Source organism: Ranitomeya imitator, chromosome 2 (assembly GCF_032444005.1).
Source record: "Ranitomeya imitator isolate aRanImi1 chromosome 2, aRanImi1.pri, whole genome shotgun sequence".
NCBI lineage: Eukaryota > Metazoa > Chordata > Amphibia > Anura > Dendrobatidae > Ranitomeya > Ranitomeya imitator.
Genome location: NC_091283.1, coordinates 804,622,327 through 804,645,385, shown reverse-complemented (window position 1 = coordinate 804,645,385; position 23,059 = coordinate 804,622,327). Strand labels below are relative to the sequence as shown.

The 23,059-nt window shown below is 47.3% G+C and overlaps 1 protein-coding gene across 4 annotated transcripts in view; it reads right to left on the bottom strand.

Moving 5' to 3' along the window:
* Positions 1 to 23,059, bottom strand: part of IDE (insulin degrading enzyme) — a 114,833-nt gene that overhangs the window by 38,190 nt on the left and 53,584 nt on the right. For all 4 annotated transcript variants that reach the window (XM_069753792.1, XM_069753791.1, XM_069753789.1 and 1 more), the window contains exons 7-11: positions 22,588 to 22,750; positions 21,403 to 21,495; positions 14,292 to 14,383; positions 13,612 to 13,692; positions 9,791 to 9,894 (exon numbers count right to left, since the gene is read on the bottom strand). In XM_069753792.1, the coding sequence (XP_069609893.1) occupies positions 9,791 to 9,894; positions 13,612 to 13,692; positions 14,292 to 14,383; positions 21,403 to 21,495; positions 22,588 to 22,750 (533 nt within the window). The remainder of the gene's footprint in view (positions 1 to 9,790; positions 9,895 to 13,611; positions 13,693 to 14,291; positions 14,384 to 21,402; positions 21,496 to 22,587; positions 22,751 to 23,059) is intronic.

Here is a 23,059-nt window from a genome sequence, read left to right as displayed (position 1 = left end):
AAAATAATTAAAAAAAAACCCAAAACACCACTAGTCATCTCATCTGAATTGCTGCTTTGAGATTTTTAAAATTAAAGGGTCACCTACAAAATGCAGTCCAATCTGGGTGGTCTATCAATGACTGATTGGCGTATAAGAGTGCATACAGAGATTGCCATCAGGCATTGGTCGGACCGCCACTGGAATGAAAATCCCAGAAAGAACACAAGATTTAATGACTAAAAAAAAACACAGGTTATACCGAATCTTTTCTCATAAAATTATACATCAATCTGCTCAGGTCACCCTGCCTCCAGATTGGACGGCATCTTTGTGCTGACAGGTTCCCTTTAAAGTCCCACAACACAATCTAATGGCCCCCACAGCATCCCCCTGCCTTTCTACTTACACCACACACAGTATATTTGTATATTCCCATACAATAGCAAAAAAATAAATAAATAAGCGCTGCCCACACCCCTCACCTCTCCCCATTCCGGTAGGGATGTCAACGTGCCCACTGTGCTGACTCTGATCAGAGTGAATGGTGGAGCAGCGAGCTGGTGGCTCCTTGGTCCACCTGGATCTGCACCCATGATGTAGATAGGGTAGAAGGTATGACACTCTTCAGCAAAGTGTCCGGAATGATTGACGACAACGACACCCCTCCACATCTTGAATGATATCTCCTGCATCATAAACGTCCTTTCCATGAGATGTCAGCGAGAACGTCGGACACTTCACTGAAGAAAGAACTCCCAGTGGGCACTTACTGTCACATGCTGTAGGGTAATGAATGACAGCATCTCCTAATTCTTGATTATGGGGGACGTCTGATCTAGGACTACTGCTAGAGATGCAGCGCTGCATTGTCCTGCATGTGAACAGGTTGTGTGTGTGAATCCACCCTGGACGGAAAGGCTGCAGAGGGTTAAAGTAACAAGCAAGACTCCCATCCAGCCACTCCGCCAGCAGTCACACCACGCTTAGATTAACTGCAAAAGTGCAGGATCAGTAGTAATCTTGGGAGCTACAAGTCCTTTCTACATCAATCCACAAAGGCAACAAGGTTAAGGGATCAGCAGAAGATGGGAAATGGCATGTGTGCGCGAGCCTTCCCCGCAGGGTCTGCAGCGGCGCCTCATCAGCGTGCCGGCTGTGCCACTACAGATGGCGGCAGCGTCCCCTCCAGAATGGCTCTACAGGTAATGGCGTTCCTTCTGTCTCCAGGGCGGCTTTTCTGCTGTAGTAAACAAGCCTGTGCTTGCTCGCGGCAGAGGGGAAAGCATAAAACTCAAGTTTTATGGTGCAGGATGGCAAGATCAGAGCATATGGGCACTTAGTACGGGGTGTTCAGCTCATGTTCTCTGCTTACTAAACACAAATCTGCAGAAAGGGTAGAAAAATGTTGTGCAGCAGAACATCCTCATGTAATCTGTGCACGGCCCTTCTGTTACAATGACAGAAAAAAAAGCAAACAGAACAAAATTCCAAATGTCCTTGTTATATGGTGTAAAACACACTTTATAAAACGGAGAGATACATGCTCGTGACCCAAAGGGAACACATTATAGATGGTCAGATTTCAGCACATTGTGCTGCACAATCTGGGGAAACCCTACAAGGATGGAGAACAAACAGGCTGCAGAACATATAGACACAAGTATGAGGCCACGTCAATCACTGACTGCAGGGTTTTCATTCTGTCCCCTGCCCCCACTGTATCCTCCCACCATGCCGTCCTCCTATATTTGGGATAGTGAGCCCTTTAGAACGAGCCATTCTGATGCCAGTGCGGTCCTGTATTGAAAGCAAAGTCCATTCATGACATTTTTTCCCCTCCGAAATATTCCATCACCTGTAAGTCATATTTGTGAAAAATGGAATAAATCACAGCAAATCGGCCACGAAGCGGAGACCACGTAACGCTACACAGGGGGAGGGGGGGAATAACTGAGTGCAGAAAAGTCACCAACGCTGTGGTCTGATATCAGCCCAAGATCTTCATGGCGTGGTGTTTAAAAGGCCGCAAAGCTGCAAGTAAGCCTTACATCACCAAGCACGCTGCCTGACGTCAGATGGAAGACATCTGCCAGATAGAAGACAGTGACGCATCACTCCAAAGAACATCGACGAATGTCAGGTGAACGTTACCTGCCGGACAGCACTGGGCCAACAGTAAAGTTTGTGGTAGAAGAGGGATAATGCTATGGGCTGGTTTTTCAGCAGGTCTGCATCGGATCCTTCGTTTAAAACTTATTGGTTCGGCAAACAAAACATTTAGGACAACTATAAATTCTAACTTTCTGGAAGTTGTAGCTTGTAGGCTCTTTTTAGGTTTCACAGGAAACCCACAAAACCCATAAACACATGGTTGGGGAGGGAGTTTGGTGTGGAAGAACGTGAGAGCTCAAACATCCAACACCATTGGTATGGACTAGATGGAGATGGTGAGCCGGCCCTCTCCTCCAACATCAGTGTCTGACTTCACAAATGCTCATCTGGATGAATGGCAAAAAGAAAAAAATCCTTCTTACACCTCCAAAATCTTGGAGAAAATGTCATAGCCGTAAGAGGGACAAACTCCATATTAATGTCATAGGAGCCCCTGTAGGTGTAAGGTGCAGGATTCCCAATACTTGTGTCCATACAGTGACTATTCGGATTAGTATGAGCTCTGATCACAGGTATTAGGGAGGACTAGTAATCACCCCTGTTTAAATACTTATATTTCATATAAAAATCAACAAATTCTGGGGCCAATTATTTTTATTGTTCCTCCATGAAATGCATTAATAGACTGATAACTCGGCGATTCCATGGTCTTTGATGAAGTGAAATCAGTGCATTCTGTGCGGGATAGCTTTTTTCTCCTTCGCCACATTGGGGGACACAGGATCATGGGTGTTATGCTGCTGTCACTAGGAGGCTGACACTAAGCTAAGACAAAAAAAGGTTAGCTCCTCCCCTGCAGTATACACCCTCCTGCTGGCTTCCAGAGACCCAGTTCAAGCTTAGTGTCCGTAGGAGGCACACTGGATTTAATTTTTTCCCTTTTTCTATCGGACGAAGGGGCGAGGAACCTTTCAAGGCTCCGATCTCCCAGAACCAACAACAGGCGAGCACGGGAGTTCACCTCTCCGGACCCTCTCCTGCGACGTGGGAAGCCACTGCCTGAGCTGATTTTTGGGGGCGACGGGCCTTTTCTAGGGAGCAATCTCCCCCACCCCCCCTTACAGACGAGCACATGGAGGTCCTCCACGTATCCTCTTCTGCAGCCAGGCCTATTGCCAGACATCTGCCCACCAGGTTTTTTCCTTGGCTGATCAGAGGCACTCTACATTGTGGCGTCCGTGCAGCCCCCACTGCATCACCACTGAATATGCGGCTGATGGCAGGTGGTTGACGGTTCCTCACCACCCCCCTTTCAGGGGGATGGTGGATGGAGGCTCCCCAACCCCTGCACCGTCCTTATCGCCCCAGGCACACCTCACCAGGTTCCTTGTGTGCAGCAGCTTCTGCCCCCCTGCGCGGCTCTCTATCGGGGTAAGTACCTCAGGGGGGGGGGGGGGTAGTGTGGTCGGCCATTTGGCGGTCCGGAGGGCTCCCTCTTTGCAGCGCACTTTTTTCCTCTGGGCCCCATATCTTCCGGTACTCAGCGGATGCGCGCCAGGCCGAAGCCGCAAATTTAGTCCCCGGCTTCAGCCTAGCTGCAGGCTGCATCCAGATAGGCTCCGCCCCCTTTTTCGCGTCATCCTGCGGCGGCGCCCCCCGGTCCTGGCGCTTTTCGCAGTCTGCGAGATCTCTCCCCCTGATCTCGGCGGCCATCTTAGATTCTTCACTGCACGCCGCAGCTCCAGCTCTCCCAGCCGCAGCTTCCCCCACGTGCAGCGCTGTGCACGCCGGCCGTCGCCTACTCCTCCTGCCGTCTCCCTCTTCCTCTGCGGGACACAGGACCACGGGTAAGGAGACCACGTCAGCTTCTCCCCGGCAGCGCCGTCCTCGCTTCCTTAGTTTATAGACCCTGAGGTCTATCTTGCATTAGTGTACACCATGTCCCAGTCAAAGACTAAAAAATCCTCTAAGGTGCATACGACCTTTTTTTCTGCGTGTACCACCTGCCAAGCTCCACTTCCACGGCCTCAAATTTCCCCCCTCTGCTCAGCCTGCAATGCCCCATGTGCCCAGGAGCCCTCCACCGACCCCGGCGTACCTAGTCCCCCCGCGTGGGTCGCGTCACTCTCGCAGTCCGTGGATTTTTTAGCCAATGCCATCAAATCCATTCAGAACCCCCCTGGGGAGCGGGGTAATCCTTTGCACGTGTTAAGAAATCCCTCCCTAACAGGGGAATCGTCGGCCAGCAGGGGCCGCTCTCTCCGGAAAGAGGCATGGTCATCCAGAAAACGGATCCACACTACCTCTCCTGAGAGCTCACCACGCCAGTCAGCTTCTGGCAGCTCTACCTCTCGCTCACCCTCTTTGGGGGCTCGTAGCGTTCACGACTCTGAATACGAGTCTGAAGTATCCTTAGACCCGGATGCTCCGGAGTTTAGATCCACTGTCGACTCCCTCATTGAGGCAGTCAATCACGCGCTTAAAGTGAACAACGACCCTAATTCTGCTCCGGACCACTCAATCTCCTTTACTAGAACCAAGTGTTCTCATAAGACTTTCGCCTCTCACCCAGATTTCCTGGATATAGTCAGGCGACACAGGGAGCGTCCAGATAAGCGTTTCACGGGCAAAAAGGCCCTGGAATCGAAGTATCCTTTTTCAGCAGATCTCGTGAAAGACTGGACGGAATCCCCACTAGTAGATCCTCCAGTTTCGCACCTTGCTTCCAAAACGTTCTTATCCGTTCCGGATGGCGCTTCGATTAGGAATCCCACTGAACGCCAGCTAGATTCCCTAGCTCGCTCAGTGTACGAAGCCTCAGGTTCTTCCCTATTTCCCTCCTTCGCCGCGGCTTGGGTGGCCAAGGCAATGGTTTCCTGGACAGATGCTCTAGTGAAATCCGTTCAAGAACAGGATCTCCCGTCTGAAGTGGCGGACCTTGCTAAACAGATTGCCATGGCGGGTGATTACGTGATGTACGCATCTCTCGATGCAGCGAATTGCGCAGCAACGGCGGCTTCAAACGCCATCACTATCAGAAGAGCTATTTGGCTCAGAGTGGCGCGCAGATTCCTCCTCTAAAAAGTCTGATTTCCCTTTTCAGAGCGGGCGTCTTTTTGGAGAAAAGCTAGACCAGCTTATTTCCGACGCTACAGGGGGAAAGAGCAAGTTTCTTCCCCAACAGAGGCCCAAGGCGGCCTTCCAGCGCCAGCCATATTTTCATTTTTGGCCCTTTCGTAGCAGTCCAGCCTGGTCCAATCCTGCCGCCTCTTCCAGATCGGACCGATCCACTCGCTCAGACAGACGTTCGTCCCTCTTTCAGGCCGACTCAGTCCTGGCGAGGAAAGCCTAGGCAACCCTGAACCAGAGGCTCCAGGCCTGCCAGATTCCCTTCACAATGACTCGGGAATGACTCCAGTCGATACCACCAAAGTAGGCGGACGTCTACTTTTTCAGCAAGTCTGGCTCTCCGTCATCCACGACGAATGGGTCAGGGATCTGGTGTCGTCTGGCTACAAAATAGAGTTCTCTGTCTCCCCTCCAACTCGTTTTTTTCCCTCTCGTCTCCCCAGTTCGGGAGCTCAGTCTCGCACCCTTCTTTGCGCCATTCACTCCCTCCGCCAGAGCGGGGTCATTGTTCCGGAACACGAGAGGTTCAGAGGTTTCTACTCAAATCTCTTCGTCGTGCCAAAAAAAGGATGGGAAAGTGCACCCCCATTTTGGATCTGAAGCTCCTGAACAAGTGCGTACGGCACTTCAGGATGGAAGCGCTCCGGTTGGTCATCTCCTCGATGGAGAGAGAATACCTGGCATCGATAGACATCAAGGATGCCTATCTTCACATTCCAATATTCCCGCCACATCAAAGGTTACTCCGCTTTGCCATCCTAGAGGACCATTTCCAATTCACGGCCTTACCCTTCGGTCTTGCCACGGCACCCAGGGTATTCACGAAGGTCATGGTGGCCGTCATGGCCATTCTTCATTCGCGAGGAGTGGTCGTGTTGCCTTAGACGATCTCCTCATAAAGGGTCCGTCTTATCAGGCCTGCGAGGCAAGCGTCCATATTACCTTGGATTCTCTTTCACGCCTGGGCTGGTTGATCTATAAAGGCACGGATGATTGACCTCGTGGAGACCAAAACATCCAACACCGCGAAGACACCATCACGTGTTTCTCAACGCAGTGATCCAGAACACTGCCCCCAAATATGCAAATGCAAGTAGAGGAGCTGCGGAGACACCATCACATGTTTCTCAACGCAGGCAGTAAATAGCCAGGCCTTTCACCGGGAAGGAACAACCAAGAGGTCAATCATCCGTGCCTTTATAGACTTTCTACTAGGCACTGCTCCTGATAGCCAGTTTCCTACTCCACACTGATGAGGGGCAAAAACCCCGAAACAGCTGTCTGTGGATGGATACCATGCTTGGCATAGGTGGTTTTCCTTTATTGGATGTTTTCCTTTATTGGATGCTGCCCTTCCCTTGGTTGTTCCTTCCCGGTGAAAGGCCTGGCTATTCACTGCCTGCGTTGAGAAACACGTGATGGTGTCTCCGCAGCTCCTCTACTTGCATTGGGCTGGTTGATCAACTTGGACAAGTCCTCCCTCGTTCCTGCCCGACGGATCTCCTTTCTGGAAATGATCCTGGACACTTCAAGGGGATTGGTCTTGCTTCCTCGGTCCAAGGCCCAAGAGCTTCAGCAAGGAGCCCGGACGCTCTGCCATCCTCGCCCGCGACCCATTCGGTTCGCCATGAAGATCCTGGGCAAAATGGTAGCAGCAATCGAAGCGGTTCCTTTCGTTCAACTCCATCTCCGCCCCTTGCAACAGGCTCTGCTGGACAACTGGGACAGGAGTCCCTTATCCCTCGATCGTCCTTGCCTTTTGTCTCCGCGGATCAGACAATCTCTTGTATGGTGGACCCTGGGTCCATCTCTCCTCCAGGGGAAGTCCTTTCTCCCGATCCCCTGGTTACTGGTAACTACCGACGCCAGTCTCCTCAGCTGGGGTGCGGTGTTTCTTCACCACTCTGCCCAGGGTCGTTGGACAGTTCGGGAGTCGAGGCTCCCTATAAACATCCTGGAGATTCGTGCGATCAGACTTGCCCTGAGACGCTTTCACCCCCTGCTCGCGGGTCACCCAATCGGACAACGTCACAGCGGTGGCATACTTAAATCACCAACGGGGTACCCGCAGCAGGGCGGCGATGCAGGAAGTCTCCCACATTCTTCATTGGGCCGAAGCCAACCACTCCACCATTTCCGCGGTGCACATTCCGGGCGTCGAAAACTGGGCGGCAGACTTTGAGCCGTCAGGGCCTTGCCTCGGGGGGAGTGGGAACTCCATCCAGAGGTTTTTCGGCAGATCTGCCTTCGCTGGGGGACCCCGAACGTGGATCTGATGGCGTCCAGATTGAACGCCAAGGTTCACAACTTCATTGCACGTTCTCGGGATCCCCAGGCTAACGGAGTGGACACGCTGATATCCCCGTGGCATCAGTTCCAACTCCCATACGTGTTTCCTCCACTTCGCTTACTGCCGAAGGTGATCCGGAAGATCAAGACGGAGGGGGTTCTGGTCATTCTGGTCGCTCCAGATTGGCCACGTCGCGCTTTGTACGCGGAGCTCGTTCAGCTCGTAGCCGACGTCCCCTGGCGGTTACCAGACCGCCCAGACCTGCTTCGCCAAGGGCCGATCTGCCATCAGAGCTCAGGGGCCCTACGTTTAACGGCGTGGCTGTTGAAACCTGGATTCTGACTCGAGCTGGTTTCTCTCAGCAGGTCATTCCCACCATGATAAGCGCTCGCAAGGCGTCTTCCGCTTCAATCTACCACCGCACCTGGAAAACCTTCTTCTCGTGGTGCAGGCTCCGAGGTCGCCCTCCGCTCGTTTTCTGTATCCCTTGCATCTTGGATTTCCTTCAGCCCGGTTTGGATTCCGGCTTGGCACTGAGTTCCCTCAAAGGTCAGATCTCAGCGTTATCCGTGTTGTTCCAACGCAGGATCGCTGCCAACCTTCAAGTCAAGACTTTCATTCAGGGGGTCTCCCATGTGGTACCCCCCTACAGAATGCCGTTGGAGACCTGGGATCTCAACTTGGTCCTGGGGGTTCTTCAGGAACCTCCGTTTGAACCCCTTCAGGACGTTCCGCTTTCTGTCCTCTCCTGGAAGGTTGCCTTCCTCGTAGCCGTGACGTCTATCAGACGGGTCTCAGAATTGGCCGCTTTATCCTGCCGGGCTCCTTTTCTTGCCTTCCATCAGGACAAGGTAGTCCTACGCCCTTCTCCAGCCTTTCTCCCTAAGGTGGTCTCATCTTTTCACCTTAACGAGGACAACATTCTTCCCTCTTTTTGCCCGCAGCCAAAACACAGGGTTGAAAAAGCCCTTCGTACCCTGGACGTGGTACGGGCCCTTAGGAGGTACATTTCCAGAACGGCTCATTTCAGAAAATCGGACGCCCTTTTCGTGCTCCCGGAGGGTCACAGAAAGGGTTTGGCTGCGTCTAAAGCCACGATAGCCAGATGGATTCGATCTGCTATCCAGGAATCCTATCGGGTCAGGGGCAGTCCTATCCCGGCGGGGAATAGAGCACACTCCACTCGGTTGATGGGTGCTTCCTGGGCCATCCGGCCCATCCGGCACCAGGCAACAGCGGAGCAGGTTTGCAAGGCTGCAACGTGGTCCAGCCTGCATACTTTCTCAAAGCACTACAATGTCCACATGCATTCCTCTGCGGACGCGGCCCTTGGCAGACTTATTCTGCAAGCGGCCGTCGCGCATTTGTAGTCAGATGGTACACGGAGTTGTTTGGTTGTATTGTTCCCCTCCCAGGGACTGCTTTGGGACGTCCCATGGTCCTGTGTCCCCCCAATGTGGCGAAGGAGAAAGATTTTTGTGTGTACTCACCGTAAAATCCTTTACTCATTGGGGGACACAGCACCCACCCTGTTAGCCTGTTCGGCTCGTTACCTTTTTCGGTTTTTGACATGTTATACTCTAATGTTACATGATATTTTGTTGTTATTCTCCTACTGCTTTTGCACTGAACTGGGTCTCTGGAAGCCAGCATGAGGGTGTATACTGCAGGGGAGGAGCTAACCTTTTTTTGTCTCAGCTTAGTGTCAGCCTCCTAGTGACAGCAGCATAACACCCATGGTCCCGTGTCCCCCAATGAGTGGCTCGGAGAAAAGGATTTTACGGTGAGTACACACAAAAATCCCTATTTTTTTTTTTTTAAAAAAAAACAAATCACAAGTTTTGCCAAAAAAACAAACAAAAAAGCCCAGTGTTACAGCCATTTTAAATAGGCAGTACAATGCCAAAATACACTTCTTCGGTGTTACAATAAGTAGGCAGAAAGACACGCTAACCTGAGTACAGACTATGCAAGGTTGTGTCAGGTCACGACTCTTTAGGTGCTGGACATCGTGAGGAGTGAATGTGCTCAGATAAAGTGTCATCCGCCATGCCCGTGGGCTAACAGAGTGACGTCAGCATGCTGAAAAATATGTTCCAGTCCCCGCTGCTGCATGTGTTGTGGCTGTCGAACAGCCGTGAGACACGCAGCTGCGGGGACTCTAATATTTTTTGAGCATGCTGACGTCACTCTCTTAGCACTCGAGCATGGCGGATAACACTTTATCTGAGCACGTTCGCTCATCACTAGCTGGACGTGGTCTCCCAGCAAACTTACCGGACATTCTCTGGCCTGAGTTTATCAAGCACCATTTGTATCAAGTCAGGCCTGAATTCTTCAAGTAAATACTCAGCAGCCAAGACTTCTTCTAGAGGGTAATACTGAGGGGGGGAAAAAAAAAAAAAAAAAAAAAGAAAGTCAATATCCAAGGGATATTCAAAATATATTTGGATTTAGAAGAGAAAGAACATGCAGTGAACTGTACGAGATTAATCACAAGGCTGTATGATTAGTGTGTTCTACCTGCAAAAGATCCCCGGAGAGGGAAGTAAGAAGACCTACTGGATCAGGAAACCAGCAGCTTCACAAGGAGATCTCAGAACCAAGTGTAAGTGCTCAAGCTTGTAAATTAGTAGTTGGGGAATAGCAAATACAGCAATCGCATATATGATATATATATATCAGAATGCAGATTTTTATAAAATGGAAGTCAATATGGCAGTGCAATGGTTATAATTAAAAATTGTTTATCAGAATGCAGATGGCGATTGATATATATATATTACATACACACAGTGCCTTGCGAAAGTATTCGGCCCCTGGAACTTTTCAACATTTTCCCACATGTCATGCTTCTTTTTGGTGAAGAAACAACAACAAGTGGAACACAATTGTGAAGTTGAACGAAATTTATTGGTTATTTTACATTTTTGTGGAAATTCAAAAACTGAAAACTGGGGCGTCCAATATTATTCGGCCCCTTTACTTTCAGTGCAGCAAACTCACTCCAGAAGTTCCTTGTGGATCTCTGAATGATCCAATATTGTCCTAAATGCCTAATGATGATAAATATAATCCACCTGTGTGTAATCAAGTCTCCGTATAAATGCACCTGCTCTGCGATTCTCTCAGGGTTCTGTTTGAAGCACAGAGAGCATCATGAAGACCAAGGAACACAACAGGCAGGTCCGTGATACTGTTGTGGAGAAGTTTAAAGCCGGATTTGGATACAAAATTTCCAAAACTTTAAACATCCCAAGGTGCACTGTGCAAGTGATCATATTGAAATTGGAGTATGATACCACTGCAAATCTACCAAGACCCGGCCGTCCCTCTAAACTTTCATCTCAAACATGGAGAAGACTGATCAGAGATGCAGCCAAGAGGCCCATGATCACTCTGGATGAACTGCAGAGGTCTACAGCTGAGGTGGGACAGTCTGGCCTTTATGGAAGAGTGACAAGACGAAAGCCATTTCTCAAAGATATCCATAAAAAGTGTTGTTTACAGTTTGCAACAAGCCACCTGGGAGACACACCAAACATGTGGAAGAAGGTGCTCTGGTCAGATGAAACCAAAACTTTTTGGCAACAATGCCAAACGGTATGTTTGGCATAAAGGCAACACAGCTCATCACCCTGAACACACCATCCCCACTGTCAAACATGGCGGTGGCAGCATAATGGTTTGGACCTGCTTTTCTTCAGCAGGGACAGGAAAGATGGTTAAAATTGATGGGAAGAGGGATGGAGCCAAACACAGGACCATTCTTGAAGAAAACCTGTTGGAGTCTGCAAAAGACCTGAGACTGGGATGGAGATTTGTCTTCCAACAAGACAATGATCCCAAACATAAAGCAAAATCTACAATGGAATGGTTCACAAATAAACGTATCCAGGTGTTAGAATGGCCAAGTCAAAGTCCAGACCTCAATCCAATCGAGAATCTGTGGAAAGAGCTGAAAACTGCTGTTCACAAACGATCTCCATCAAACCTCACGGAGCTCGAGCTGTTTCCCAAGGAAGAATGGGCAAGAATTTCAGTCTCTGGATGAACAGAACTGATATAGACATACCCCAAGCGACTTGCATTAAGTATTAAGTCAAAGGTGCCGAATAATATTGCACGCCCCACTTTTCAGTTTTTGAATTTCCACAAAAATGTAAAATAATAACCAAGGGGGCCGAATACTTTTCGGTGCTTTTTTTCCCCCCTCTCTTAGGTTAGGTTCACATTGCGTTAACAGCAGCCCGTTCAACACATACGTTAACTGGCTGCTGTTAACGCAAGTGCTGATAGCAGATGATCTATCTGCGCTAGCGGTGACGGACGCGGAAATGCTGCAGCCCGTGTCCCAGGGTCTGTCACTCAATGACGGCACATGCCCATGCATCTGACATAGAACTTAATGGCGGCGTTAACGGACTACGTTACACCACGGTGTAACGAAGTCCGTCTAACGGACACCTCTAACGCAGTGTGAACCTAGCCTTACTGCAGGAGCCATAACTTTTTTTGTTTTTACTTTTCTGTTGACAGCCATATGAGGGTTTGTTTTGAGTTGTACTTTTGAATGACATCCATTTCATCATGTGATGTCCTGGACAGCAGGAAAAAAAAAGTAAAAAAAAAAAAAAAGTGTGCAATTCCACTTTTTTTTTCCCGTTTTAGGGTAAAAATGACCTGGATATCATTCTCCTGGTCAGGATGATTACAGAGATACCAAGCATGCATAGTTTTTGTTTTAGTTTTGAGAGAGAAAAAAATTCTTGCTTATGTCGCCAATTTTGTAAAGTAATATCTTCAATTTTGGGGATTTGGGGCGATATGAGGGCTTGTTTTTTTGGGCCCTGAGCTGATGCTTTTTTTTAGATAGATGAGATGTTTTGATTGCCTCGTATTATTACTCATTTTTGCAATGATGCAATTGGGGATTTCTTTCTTAATTATGCCATTTACAGATTTGATTAATTTAATGTTTTCATAGATCGGACCTTTGCCTCACCAATTAAAAATGAAGAAATAAAAAGCACATTTGGTATCGCTACATTTGCAGATTGAGGAGAAGGGTTGAGCAGAGAGTCCTTTTAATATTCGAGCCTCCAAATGTTGGTCATCGAGGCAAAAACACAAAAGGAGCGGTATAATTTAAGGTCTGTTAGAACGACTGGAAAGGCGCACGACAGGTTGAATTATGTACAAGGATATATAATGCAAACAGTTGGCCAGGATATTGACAAGTAGTGTTGAGCGATACCGTCCGATACTTGAAAGTATCGGTATCAGATAGTATCGGCCGATACCCGAAAAATATCGGATATCGCCAATACCGATATCCGATACCAATACAAGTCAATGGGACACCAAGTATCGGAAGGTATCCTGATGGTTCCCAGGGTCTGAAGGAGAGGAAACTCTCCTTCAGGCCCTGGGATCCATATTAATGTGTAAAATAAAGAATTAAAATAAAAAATATTGATATATTCACCTCTCCGGCGGCCCCTGGACTTCACGCTGGTAACCGGCAGGCTTCTTTGTTTAAAATGAGCGCCTTTAGGACCTGCGAATGACGTCGCGGCTTCTGATTGGTCGCGTGCCGCTCATGTGACCGCCACGCGACCAATCAGAAGCCGCGACGTCATTCGCAGGTCCTTAATTCCTAGAATTTGGAGTTTAGTGAATGAGAATGACGTCGCGGCTTCTGATTGGTCGCGTGGCGGACACATGAGCGGCACGCGACCAATCAGAAGCCGCGACGTCATTCGCAGGTCCTAAAAGGCGCTCATTTTAAACAAAGAAGCCTGCCGGTTACCAGCGTGATGTCCAGGGGCCGCCGGAGAGGTGAATATATCAATATTTTTTATTTTAATTCTTTATTTTACACATCCCTATGGATCCGATACAGATACCCGATACCACAAAAGTATCGGATCTCGGTATCGGAATTCCGATACCGCAAGTATCAGCCGATACCCGATACTTGCGGTATCGGAATGCTCAACACTATTGACAAGTGTTTTATAGTTCTGTTTAATTCTTCTCAGTGAAGGAATCTTTTCGTGTTCATAATGTGCAATAAAAAGGTCTCTGCTACGTACATGTAATAGTCCAGACACTTTAGACGTGTAGCCACGTGGACGCTCTTTATCCTTAAATCGAAAGGCAACAGCATTTAAGTCCTAAAGAAAAACAAAATATTATAAAGCATAATATCCATCAGTTTTTGGGAAAGAAAGCCGGGACTATTATTCTATATATGTAATTTAGCTTCAATCTCAGTGACATCCAGCCATATTGCACCCCAATTGTTTACATCTGGACGCTGCCGGGGCAGATAACAGGTGACCTGTGGGGGTGCATGGTGGTCAAACACCCACTGATCCAAAAATTGGTAACCTAGCCTCCAAATAGGTGATTAATATGACAATCCTGGACAACTCCTTTAAGGGTAAAACAGCAGCAGTCGCCAATCAGTGGCCTCAACAGTGAGTCCATCATTGGATTTCATGAGATTGACCAGTAAATGGCAACAACAGTCACATCTGACAAGCGCTAGGACCCCCACATATTCAGCGGTGTACTATAAAAGGTGCCATAAGTCCCCCATTGAAAACGTTTTTCAGAATGAAAGCCTAATTACTATGCAAGCAATCCCCCACGATAAGCGCCCAGTTGTCTTCATTGTGCCCCCAAGTCCAAAAAAAACGAATTCCATTAGGAAATTTGGTAAAATTACATATATATGTGTAGGTAAATAATGTCATTAGAGGACACCCACCTTACATTCCTGGAAAACCCATTCTTGAGGGCCTTCTGTTCGGAGTTTTTGGATGTACTGAAACATGTGGAAAATGATATCATCCACATGCACTAGATGGAGAGAAAACACAGTACAATGGTCATGCAGGTCCACACACACACACTTACTTATACTCTAAGAGAAGCAACCCTGTCCTTTCCCAAGGGGATTCAAATATAGAAAGCAACAAAATGTGATCAATCATGAAGATATCCTAATTACAGGATAACACACTCCTCACACCAGTGCTAGTATTGCTTTTAACCCCTTCATGACCCAGCCTATTTTGACCTTAAAGACTTGGCCGTTTTTTTTGCAATTCTGACCAGTGTCCCTTTATGAGGTAATAACTCAGGAACGCTTTAATGGATCCTAGCGGTTCTGAGATTGTTTTTTCGTGACATATTGGGCTTCATGTTAGTGGTAAATTTAGGTCAATAAATTCTGCGTTTATTTGTGATAAAATCGGAAATTTGGCGAAAGTTTGGAAAATTTCGCAATTTTCACATTTTGAATTTTTATTCTGTTAAACCAGAGAGATATGTGACACAAAATGGTTAATAAATAACATTTCCCACACGTCTACTTTACATCAGCACAATTTTGGAAACAAAATTTTTTTTTGCTAGGAACTTATAAGGGTTAAAATTTGACCAGCGATTTCTCATTTTTACAACGAAATTTACGAAACCATTTTTTTAGGGACCACCTCACATTTGAAGTCAGTTTGAGGGGTCTATATGGCTGAAAATACCCAAAAGTGACACCATTCTAAAAACTGCACCCCTCAAGGTGCACAAAACCAGATTCAAGAAGTTTATTAACCCTTCAGGTGCTTCACAACAGCAGAAGCAACATGGAAGGAAAAAATGAACATTTAACTTTTTAGTCACAAAAATTATCTTTTAGCAACAACTTTTTTTATTTTCACAATGGCAAAAGGAGAAACTGAACCACGGAAGTTGTTGTCCAATTTGTCCTGAGTACGCTGATCCCTCATATGTGGGGGTAAACCACTGTTTGGGCGCACGGCAGCGCTTGGAAGGGAAGGAGCGCCATTTGACTTTTTGAATGAAACATTGGCTCCAATCTTTAGCGGACACCATGTCACGTTTGGAGAGCCCCCGCGTGCCTAAAAATTGGAGCTCCCCCACAAGTGACCCCATTTTGGAAACTAGACGCCCCAAGGAACTTATCTAGATGCATAGTGAGCACTTTAAACCCCCAGGTGCTTCACAAATTGTTCCGTAAAAATGAAAAAGTACTTTTTTTTTCACAAAAAAATTCTTTTAGCCTCAATTTTTTCATTTTCACATGGGCAACAGGATAAAATGGATCCTAAAATTTGTTGGGCAATTTCTCCTGAGTACAACAATACCTCGCATGTGGGGGTAAACCACTGTTTGGGCACACGGCAGGGCTCAGAAGGGAAGGCGCGCCTTTTGACTTTTTGAATGGAAAATTAGCTCCAATTGTTAGCGGACACCATGTCGCGTTTGGAGAGCCCCTGTGTGCCTAAGCATTGGAGCTCCCCCACAAGTGACCCCATTTTGGAAACTAGACCCCCAAGGAACTTATCTAGATGCATACTGAGCACTTTAAACCCCCAGGTGCTTCACAGAAGTTTATAACGCAGAGCCATGAAAATAAAAAATAATTTTTCTTTCCTCAAAAATGATTTTTTAGCCTGGAATATCCTATTTTGCCAAGGGTAATAGGAGAAATTGGACCCCAAATGTTGTTGTCCAGTTTGTCCTGAGTACGCAGATACCCCATATGTGGGGGTAAACCACTGCTTGGGCGCACGGCAGGGCTCGGAAGGGAAGGCACGCCATTTGGCTTTTTAAATGGAAAATTAGCTCCAATCATTAGCGGACACCATGTCGCGTTTGGAGAGCCCCCACAAATGACCCCCATTTTGGAAACTAGACCCCCAAAGGAACTAATCTAGATGTGTGGTGAGCACTTTGAACCCTCAAGTGCTTCACAGAAGTTTAGAACGCAGAGCCATGAAAATAAAAAAAAATTTCTTTTCTCAAAAATGATTTTTTAGCCCGCATTTTTTTTTTATTTTCCCAAGGGTAACAGGAGAAATTTGACCCCAAAAGTTGTTGTCCAGTTTCTCCTGAGTACGTTGATACCCCATATGTGGCGGTAAACCACTGTTTGGGCACATGCCGGTGCTCGGAAGTGAAGTAGTGACGTTTTGAAATGCAGACTTTGATGGAATGGTCTGCGGGCATCACGTTGCGTTTGCAGAGCCCTTTATGTGGCTAAACAGTAGAAACCCCCCACAAGTGACCCCATTTTGGAAACTAGACCCCCCAAGGAACTTATCTAGATATGTGGTGAGCACTTTCAACCCCCAAGTGCTTCACAGACGTTTACAACGCAGAGCCGTGAAAATAAAAAATCATTTTTCTTTCCTCAAAAATGATGTTTTAGCAAGCAATTTTTTATTTTCTCAAGGGTAACAGGAGAAATTGGACCCCAATAATTGTTGCGCAGTTTGTCCCGAGTATGCTGGTACCCCATATGTGGGTGTAAACCACTGTTTGGGCACACGTCGGGGCTCGGAAGTGAGGGAGCACCATTTGACTTTTTGAAAACAAGATTGGCTGGAATCAATGGTGGCGCCATGTTGCGTTTGGAGACCCCTGATGTGCCTAAACAGTGGTAACCCCTCAATTCTAACTCCAACACTAACCCCAACACACCCCTAACCCTTATCCCAACTGTAGCCATAACCCTAATCACACCCCTAATTCCAACCCTAACCCTAAGGCTATGTGCCCACGTTGCGGATTCGTGTGAGATTTTTCAGCATCATTTTGGAAAAATCCGCGGGTAAAAGGCACTGCGTTTTACCTGCGGATTTACCGCGGATTGCCAGTGTTTTTTGTGCGGATTTCACCTGCGGATTCCTATTGAGGAACAGTTGTAAAACGCTGCGGAATCCGCACAAAGAATTGACATGCTGCGGAAAATACAACGCAGCGTTTCCGCGCCGTATTTTCCGCACCATGGGCACAGCGGATTTGGTTTTTCATATGTTTACATGGTACTGTAAACCTGATGGAACACTGCTGCGAATCCGCAGCGGCCAATCCGCTGTGGATCCGCAGCGAAATCCGCACCGTGTGCACATAGCCTAATTCTAAACGTATGTGCACACACTGCGGAAAACGCTGCGGATCCGCAGCAGTTTCCCATGAGTTTACAGTTCAATGTAAACCTATGGGAAACAAAAATCGCTGTGCACATGCTGCAGAAAAACTGCACGGAAACGCAGCGGTTTACATTCCGCAGCATGTCGCGTCTTTCTGCGGATTCCGCAGCGGTTTTACAACTGCTCCAATAGAAAATCGCAGTTGTAAAACCGCAGTGAAATGCGCAGAAAAACCGCGGTTAATCTGCGATAAATCCACATCGGTTTAGCACTGCGGATTTATCAAATCCGCAGCGGAAAAATCCGCAGAGGACCAGAATACGTGTGCACATACCGAAACCCTAACTTTAGTTCTAACTCCAAACTTAGTGGAAAAAAAATTCTTTATTTTATTATTGTCCCTACCTATGGGGGTGACAAAGGACGGGGGTCATTTACTGATTTTTTTATTTTGATCACTGTGAGGTTTTATCACAGTGATCAAAATTCACATTGGAACGAATCTGCCGGCCGGCAGATTCGGCGGGCGCAGTGCGCATGCGCCCGCCATTTTGGAAGATGGCGGCGCCCAGGAAAGAAGACGGACGGACCCCGGGAGGCTCGGTAAGTATGATGGCGTGGGGGGGGGGGGGTTATGGGGGTTTGAGCACGGGGGGAGGGGGGTGGGGGGTGGATCAGAGCACGGAGGGGTGGATCGGAGCACGGGGGGGGGGGGGGTGGATCGGAGCACGGGGGGGGTGGATCGGAGCACGGGGGGGGGGGGGTGGATCGCAGTGCGGGGGGGTGGATCAGAGTGCAGGGGGGTTGGATTGGAGCACGGGGGTGGGATTGGAGCACGGGAGGAGGACAGGAGGACGGGGGAGCGGAGCACAGGACGGAGGGGAGCGGAACACAGATCGGGGGGCTGGGGGGGGGGGGGGGGTGGCGTCACATCAGTGTTTCCAGCCATGGCAGATGATATTGCAGCATCGGCCATGGCTGGATTGTAATATTTCACCAGTTTTTTTTTAGGTGGTGGGGGGGGGGGTGGGGTTTGAAGCCACCCCCCCTGGGCTAAAGTACAACTCCTCCTGTCCCTGCAGGCCGGGTGAAATTACAGTTAACCCTTTCACCCGGCCTGCAGGAGCCCAATCCGGCCATGACGCATATGCTGCGTCACAGGTCGGAATGGCACAGGTTTTCATGACGCATACGGTGCGTCAAAGGTCGGGAAGGGGTTAAAGGAAAAGTAGAAATGGACGGAAACCTAAGGCTATGTGCACACGACCGGAATTGCCGCAGAAATTTCCGCATCAATTCCCGAACTCCCTGCCGCGGGAAATACACATACGGAATTGGCATGCATATTCCCGCTAAACACTAGCGTTTTACAAGTGGAATTAGCTTGCAGAATGCAGCATCAATAGTAAAAAGATCTAATGTTAAAATTAAAAAGAAAATGGTTATTCTCACCTTCCAGCGGCCCCCGATCTCCTCAGTGGTGCACGCGGTGGCTTCCGTCCCCAGGGATGCATTGTGCGAAAGACCTTTATGACGTCACGGTTGTGTGACCGCGATGTCATCCCAGGTCCTTCACACAATGCATCCCTGCGAACGGAAGCTGCAGTGTGCACCGCTGAGAAGCAGGAGGACTCAGGTGGCCATAGGAAGGTGTGTGTATATATATATATATATATATATATATATATATATATATAATTTATTTTATATCAGGGATATGGTGCCCAGTCTGTGGAGGAGTCTCCTCTCCTCCACCCTGGGTACCAACCACACATGATCCGCTTACTTCCCGCATGATGGGCATAGCCACATACGGAAAGTAAGTGGATCAATGCATTCCTATGTGTGCGGAATCCCCGCGATTCCTCAAAATTAACGCGTTTCCGCTCCGGAAAAAAATGCAGCATGTGCACAAAAAGTGTGGAATGCATTCTAATAGGATGATTAATGTAAGCATTTTTTTAGCGAAAAATCCTGAACATGTGAACACTAAGACTGCAACATAAACAACTATGCCTCCTCTAGTGAAGAAGCGGTAAAGCGAAACGGCGCTTGTCGGGCGCAGAATGTGACATCTTTCCTTCCACATGCTGCACAACTTTCCACCTCTAAACTCCGGTAATATTTAACAGCTTAGTGATCGGTTTTATTACATTCACATCCATTTGGATCTCAGTCATTTTCCTATGCCTTATAGTCTGTTCCCACCTGGTGACTGCTCTTAAAACTGCTTAGCATTGATTTTCTTTATTGCATTTTTGGAACATGTACCATCTCTTATACGAAGTCACTGGTAATTATAATTATATAATATATAATATAAATATTATATTTCCTGATGTAAGGGAATTATTTCAATTGTTTGGTGAAGTTTATTTCTCTAGGATATAGGACTGCAAAGGGTATTAATGAGACATTTTCATGTCCACCCACTTTAGGAAGTCCACATAATCTTCTTATGGGAATACTTTCCAAGTGCAGACATACTTTGTAAAAAAAAATATATCAAGAAATTCTCTCATTTTTTGTCACATCCTGACTTTTTTGGAGGTCCCATTTTTCCATTTTCCTGTCTTTTATATACAAATGTTTTGGTTTTTTTAAAAATGGTTTCAATAAAGAAAAAAAATGTTATTTACTTCCTTATTCGTCACTTCATACCTTATTAGGTAACTCATGTACGTATCTATGACTGAAGTGCTATTTAATTGCCAAATAAATTCTGGATTATGGGATTAATAAACCACTGGGCGCAGTAATCGGGTACGGTATATTGATAGATGGACTTTGCAGAAAGGTCTGTGCCTTGTTCATACACACGAACCAGGTATGTAGAGCTCCAGAAACATGCTACAGAAGTCTGTGTGTGTGTGGTGTGTGGTGTGGTGCGTGTGGGGTGCGTGTGGGGTGCGTGTGGGGTGCGTGTGGGGTGTGTGTGTGGGGTGTGTGTGTGTGGTGTGTGTGGTGTGTGTGTGTGGTGTGTGTGTGTGTGTGTGGGGTGTGTGTGGGGTGTGTGTGTGTGGGGTGTGTGTGGGGTGTGTGTGTGGTGTGTGTGGGGTGTGTGTGGGGTGTGTGTGGGGTGTGTGTGGGGTGTGTGTGGGGTGTGTGTGTGGGGTGTGTGTGGGGTGTGTGTGTGGGGTGTGTGTGTGGGGTGTGTGGGGTGTGTGTGGGGTGTGTGTGTGTGGGGTGTGTGTGTGTGTGGGGTGTGTGTGTGTGGGGTGTGTGTGTGGGGTGTGTGTGTGGGGTGTGTACACATCTAAAGCACCATGGAAGAATAATAAATAATAATATTAATAATAGCTGTGACTAATTGTGAGTTTTCTGGCATTGAGAGAAGTCCCACAAGGTTTCTTATTCTTTGCTATATTAGCCTTATTATTTTGGCCCTGATGTCTCGCACTAGGACATAGAATAAGGTAATGCATACAGAAGCGTGAGCACTAGTGATGGGAGAATGCACTCGGGTAAGGTGTTATCTGAGTATGAACGAGTGCTAACAGAGTGTCTTCAGCGTGCTCGAATAATATGTTCCGAGTCCCCATGGCTGCATGTAACGCAACTGTTAGGCCATCCCTGCAGGTGTTGTGGCTGTCGAACATATTTTTCAAGTATGCCGTAGACACTGTATTAGCACCCAAGCATGCTCAGATCACACCTTATCTGGGCACGTTCGCCCATCACTAGTGAGCACGCCTAGAGTCAAAATGGATGCGACAGGTGTAAGTAGAGAGCAGTGTATAGACTGTGCTATGTGACTATCTACAGACAAAACAAATAAACTCAATAGCTTTTATGTTTTGCATTTATTTGTGTACATTTAATGAAACTTTTTCCTTTTACCAAAAACAAACAAGAAAAATCCACACACCTCACGATATAAGAAAATCCCAGAGCTCACTGCTGGATCACTGCATTACTTACACAGGCCTTCTTCCGTGAGATCCACGTTAATGATGAAGAACATGAATCCCTTGGCGCCTTCTTTCTGGCCTCCAACCAGAGTATTTACCCAGCCTGGGAAAGAACAGCACAGAGTCATGGAGTGTCGGTAGATTTACCGTGGGAGGGGAACCGCAACTGAAAAATTCTATAAAATTCAAGGAGGAGGAGAGGGGCGTCATAGGGCAACACCATCAATGGAGGTGGTCCATCATTCACCCCGATAGGTTTCCTTGCTCAACTTGCATTGTGTGCACGACAACTTTTAAAATGGAAATTTTCAATTTTTTTTTTTTATATTGAACTGAACATAATGTAATAGTGGCTGCAACAAGAAAACCAAACCCACTGATGTTTTATTCTGCTCTGCAGCCACCACTGCATTGTGTGTACAGAGGAATATAAAAGAAATTGTTGAAAGAGCATCCTGAAGAGGTTAGAGCTTCCGCAGACCCCTACACAATCCGCGGTGGTCCATAAACCGGCATAAAGCATACAATTGTCAAAGTGAGAATTCACCAGAACGTGCTGCACGCTGCGATCATGTCACAGGGGCGCGACAACGGACGCACCAAGAATTGCCAGCAGCAGGAGAACCTCAAAGCAGAAACTAAGACAGAACTCTCCAAATCCTCCTCCAAAACCTCGATCCCGCATTTAGAACCGCTTTTATGCCAGAATTCCATTTGCAAAAGTTTTGAGACTTGGACGTTTTCACTAAATTTTCGCTCCGCTCCAACAATGTGGGCAGAACTTAGGCGACCTGGCATGTGGAGACGCCCACTCAGTGTGTTACGCCCCCACTAATCGAGAGTGGCATGAAAAACACCGCTCTTGATGAATTGGCGCCAAGGAATTATTGCTCAGATCGAGCTTCAAAAATTCCACAAAAAAACAAACAAAAAAAAACAAAAAAAAACAAATGCAACATCTGCCAGGAAGGAAGCTCAGTTCCTAACTTAGCCTCAAAGATATGGAGCAGACATGACGTAATAGTAGGTTGTATGTCAGGATAGGGTTAAAAACAGGAGGAAAATTAATAGCTTCGGTCCATCTGACCGCTTAGACTGCAATCGCTGAGCCCAAACTGCAAAGATGGAGGAGAATTGGACAAGTTCTGGGTTTAACGGAACAAGTACAGATACACTTTTTCTTTTTTTTTTTTACCTTTGGATTTGAGTTCAGAGAGAAGACTTCCAGGACCTTCATGTCCAATAAGGTGTCCAAGATAATGACCTGGGTTGGACTTGTAGTACTTCTGGAGGTCAGGAATTGGGAATGTGACATATAGATTCCTAATGTCTTTAATAGGCACGATTTTGTACATTTTCTAGAAGAAGAAAAAAAAAAGGAAAATACAAAAAGGTTTCTAATTCGTGTGTTCTGCATCCTCACCAAAGTGAGTGCCCACCTTCTCGTATTAGTGTGAACAGAGTCCTGTCCTGACCATATGTCTGGAGGATACAGATCTCCAAATCAGATGCAAAAAAGGCAAACTTTAGAATTCGGCCACCAAAAGAAGGGAGTTTTGGATTGTTTAGTTTGAGTTTAAAGGGAATCTGAGAGCAGCCTGATGTAGGGGCAGAGACCCCGATTCCAGCAATATATCTCAGAGTTCACTGTGTGCAGGAGTTGTGAT